At 34.3% G+C, this 4,813-nt stretch overlaps 1 protein-coding gene across 1 annotated transcript; it reads right to left on the reverse strand.

Annotated features, from left to right (window-relative positions):
- Positions 1 to 2,186: 2,186 nt before the first annotated feature.
- LOC120200940 lies at positions 2,187 to 3,443 on the reverse strand (the record flags this gene model as incomplete). The annotated part of the gene is made up of 2 exons (XM_039201653.1): positions 2,187 to 2,850; positions 2,946 to 3,443. Coding segments are annotated over 2 exons (579 nt in total), but the record flags the coding sequence as incomplete, so codon positions are not given.
- Between the last annotated feature and the right edge of the window lie 1,370 nt (positions 3,444 to 4,813).

Below are 4,813 nucleotides of genomic sequence, written 5' to 3' on the forward strand. Positions count from 1 at the left end.
AAAAAAGATCGAGAAAAAAGACGAGGCCAAAAGAAAAAACACAAAAGAGAAGAAAAAATACAGATAGAAATAGCATAAGCTTGGGACAACATTGTAGTTGCTCAAATAATGAGCTCCGCGTTAATAACCCAATCAATTCCCCAATATCATGCTAAGAATAGCTAAGATTTCCAGAAGAAGATACTAATCGTTTGATGAGAAATAAAAAGAATATCGAAAATTCAAGTGGCTGAAGTCGAAGCAGCTACTTTCAAAGTATCAGAAAGAAAAACAACGACTGGAGTGGGAGAGTCAGAGTCGAAAAAGAGGATTCTTCACTTCTTTCTCTCATTCAAAACCGTGCATGAGACTTTCATCTCGCACTACTCCTACTAAACTATCAATTTTAGTCAATTTTAATATCTAAACTTTCATTTTTTTAAACCATATCTAACGTTTAAAATTTGTTTCATTTTAATATCTGCCAATAAAAACTTAATACATTTAGTACCTAAACTATCCATTTCAGTTAGTTTTAATACATAAACTTTTATTTTTTTTTCAAAATTTGATGTTAAAATTTTAACATGTATTAAATAAAATAAAAACTAAACATTAGGTATGATTTTGAAAAAAATTGAAAGTTTAAGTACTAACACATATAGTATATTCATATATATAACCATCAAAAGTGCAAATGTAGGATCAAGATACACAAAACAACACCACCATGGGTCAGTATAGCATAGCATGGTATGATAATCATTTGATCAATGATCGCATCACCTGCCATATATATACACACAAACAAACAAAAATGCCTCTTAAAACATGGTAGCATAGCATGTGCAATGGGATGTGTGATAATCAATTGATCAATGATCACATCACATGCCATGCCATATAAGTGTAGTATAGTATAAAATCAGCCAAGGCCAAGCTGGCCTGTCGACCCCATCCAGCCTCATCATTCTTCTTACCCAATTGAATCTTCTCCTCGATTCATGTCGGTATTGCCAACGGTTCAATAATTTCATCACAAAAAATTGTTTCTAGACTAAATACAGAATTGTTCTACGGACTTGTACTAACCAGGTAAGGTGTACCTTAGACCTCTGTTTCTACCATAATCTTAAAAAATAAACATTTTAACCACAATTCCATCGGAAAAATGAAACCAAAGTCAGCTATTTGGAGAGTCCGTTTAGGAGAAAGCTACATCTAATGTGCAAAAGAAAGTGTCCATGATAGAAGTCGGGCACTTAATGGAAAAACAATAAACTTACTAGACATATTTAACGACAGTCCATTGGCCTAATTCAATGACATCTGATGCACTTGTTACAAACAAACTGCAAATTTTACATATAGGAAATCAAGGAAAATAGTCTGAATTTTAACACTGGTTTACAGTAGTTTTTCCCAGTTTAAACATTCTCAGATGAAACATTCAATCTTGTCTGCTTAACAGAATAGGTACATCCAGTATCTGATTCAAATATCGTTAACAAGTTGTTCAATGCAAATGTATGAATATGATTGTTTACAAGATTGGTTGCACCATACATCTCATATGATGATCTACAAGTTTTAGAAACGGCAGAGGAGGCGATCTACAAGTTCTACACTACATAGGTTCAGAGAAAGCCACACGTTCCATGATCCAGAATGCTAAAACAAGCTATTTCAGAAAGCTTCTTGGGACTTCTTGCATGCTTAAAGAAATAAAGGAAAAAACATAAAATCAAACTTTTCTTGGGAGACAAGTCTGCTAGTTCAAAAACCTTGGGAGAAATATACCCCCATCCCATAACCATGATCTACACAAAGTCATAAACACTTGTATAACATATTCTTTGATTCCATTGAGGATTAGACTTGAGTATACCAATGCAAGTATAAGTCCCTTAGCGAAAGTTCAAACAAAAAACAACTAAATAACGATGTGCTCAGCTCACCAATGCTCATGATTCCCTCCTTTTTTTTAAAAAATCACGTAAATTTTAATAGATTAAAAAGTTCATACTACGGCAATATTTGATATGGAAGAGTATACTAATGCAAGTATAAGTCCCTTAACGAAAGTTAAAACAAAAAACAACTAAATACCGATGTGCTCAGCTCACCAACGCTTATGATTCCCTCCTTTTTAAAAAATCACGTAAATTTTATTAGATTAAAAAGCTCATACTACGGCAATATTTGATATGGAACATGGGCATCTCAAGATTAAAGAATAATCAACAAAACAACTGAAACACAACATTCAAGCATAAAAGGCGGATCACGTGTTTAGCAAGCAATAAATAAGGGACTCAATAAACTTTTATCATTGAACTTTGTCTCATGATTGATTCATGATGGCGTTCTTGTCCATCAATCTAATTCTTTTTACAACAAAAGAGACTCAATTTAATAATCATGCTTATATTCAAAATACAAATGAAAATTTTAACATATGAATTAAATTTCAAAGATTTTATCACCTGAAATAGCCAACCAAACGCCCCCTTCTCCATTTTATCTTCCATATGATATCCTAACCATGAAGGTCATCGACAAATTAACTTTCTAATCTTCCACTTTCACTTCCTTGGCTAGCCTCGTGTGGTTAGGAGCCGGCTGGACTTGACATGTAGACAATTCTGCACTATATAGAACAAAGACAAAAATGCAAGCAAAATCACACAAATGGAGAAGTAAAGACCATCTACAGCAGACATTCCGACCAAAATTTACAATGTTGGAGGGCGAAGCCCAGAATACACTTGAAGTTCAAGGCTAAACCGATCAAGCTATTGAATAACTTCCTTTGCCTTTCCTCTCAAATCTTTCTTGATCAAATTTATATCCAACTTTCGCACGTGAATTCTACAATTTGTACAAGAAGAATAATATATTAAGCTATTAAGTAAAATTATATTTCACAAATCATTAATCAGACAATAGGATCCATAAAAATGAACCTTTTCCATTGATATAGCTAATAAATTGCCATCTCGAATCAAATCACCGGATTCCCGAATCGCCGTGCAATCCCTCGGTGTTTCGAACAAAGACAATGAAAGCTGCTTAAAAATGACACCAACGTCGAAATAAATGACACCCGAGCTAGGAACATCGACCCGAATCCCTTTGACCGGGAACCAGAGAAACAACTCTTGAGACGAAATCCCAGACAAGGCCCCAATCTGGCCATAACTCAAAGTCCCCGACACGTTCCTATCATAATGCAGCTCGCTTTCAAATTTGGCATTGCACGCCTGATCCAACTGAACCTCGAACTGACCCGAATCGTCGAAGTCGAATCGGGTTATCCCTTTCGGAAGCAGCCCCATTGGTAGCCCATGGGCCTTTAGGATATATCGTAGATAGAATCCTGCTCGCAGTTGACAAGCACGAGGATGAGAATAAAGTGAAGAAATATGGATGCAATTAAAGGAATCATTTTGTTTCTTAGGAATTCGGTGTTAGAACATGAAGATTGGGGGATTTACAAGAGGAAGGGGAGATTAGGGCTAGGGTTTAATGGAAGGCATAGTTGGGGAAAATGATGAGAAAAGCGAATGAGAGAAGTAGGAGACAAGTGTTTGCCAGCTTGGATACAGAGGAGTTGAGGAGAATGATCAACTATGAGTGGGCCCATTCTCCGTTATCCTCGAGGGTTGGAATTTTTCTTATTGTATAACTAAACCAATAGCTTACTGCCACGTAGATAGGGAATTGGCGTAATTCTAAGCTCATAAGACTTCCGGTGGTGGGTTTCGTGTTTTCTTCATGCCAGTGCTGCACGCGCTTCAAAGGAGCGTGGAGGTTAAGCCAGTTGCTACGCTTGCTGCCGTGCTGATTCTTAACTGGTAAGAAGCTGGATTATTATGGGATTCTAAGGAACAAGCCACTTGGACATTTAATTTTTTTTTTAAAAAACAATAACTTAGAGACAATTGGACCAACGTTTTGGGTCTAATATAAGATTTTGTGATGGATGATTTATAAAATTTTAAGAAGTATTATTAATAAAAATATAAAAGAATAATTAAATTATATAAAAATTTAAGAGTGGTCCTCGTCTTCTCTTAATTTATATCTAGTTTTAAGGATATATTTAAATTACATTGTGTCATCGGTTAAAATTTATGTTAACATGTAATTGAGTTATAATAAATAAAAAATCTTTATGAAATGAATCAATTGTTTTTTTTAATTAAAATAGGGTGCTTACTAGTAGTATATGCTTTAAAGATTCATAATCATTTGATAATGAACGTTCAAAAATGTTGTAATGGTGTTTAAATCCAAGACCTCTAAAAATAACAATTATTCTTTTAACCATTAAAATAGTTTGATTCATGAAAAATCAATTGTTTAAACATCAAACTAAATATATAATAATTATATTTTAACCAAGGTAATATTTGATATTAAATTAATTTTTTTCTCACTTCATTTAAGAATGATTCACATAATTATCTTTTCACTTTTATAAAATGTCTAATATGATACTTATTTTTTAAAAATAGAGAAAATAACCTCAGTGACAAAAAATGCCTTATAATATACGATTTCAATAAACTTTTTTTGGATTTGCCAAAATGACCAACTAAATCCAATGCGATCGATAATTCGCAACGCGATCTCCGGTATCGCAAATCAGTTTCCAGATAGTATTCGCAACGACTGGTGGTATTGCAAATCAGTTTCCAAAATCGCAACGACTGATGGTATTGTATTTGTTTCTTAAGAATTTTCTCTAAAAAGATAGTATTCGCGCGGACGTGTCGAAGACACGTATTACCACGACCACGACCACGAGACGAACGGCGGCACGGCGGCG

This window comes from Hibiscus syriacus, unplaced genomic scaffold (genome assembly GCF_006381635.1).
Source record: "Hibiscus syriacus cultivar Baekdansim isolate YM2019G1 unplaced genomic scaffold, ASM638163v2 tig00006666_pilon, whole genome shotgun sequence".
Classification (NCBI taxonomy): Eukaryota; Viridiplantae; Streptophyta; class Magnoliopsida; order Malvales; family Malvaceae; genus Hibiscus; species Hibiscus syriacus.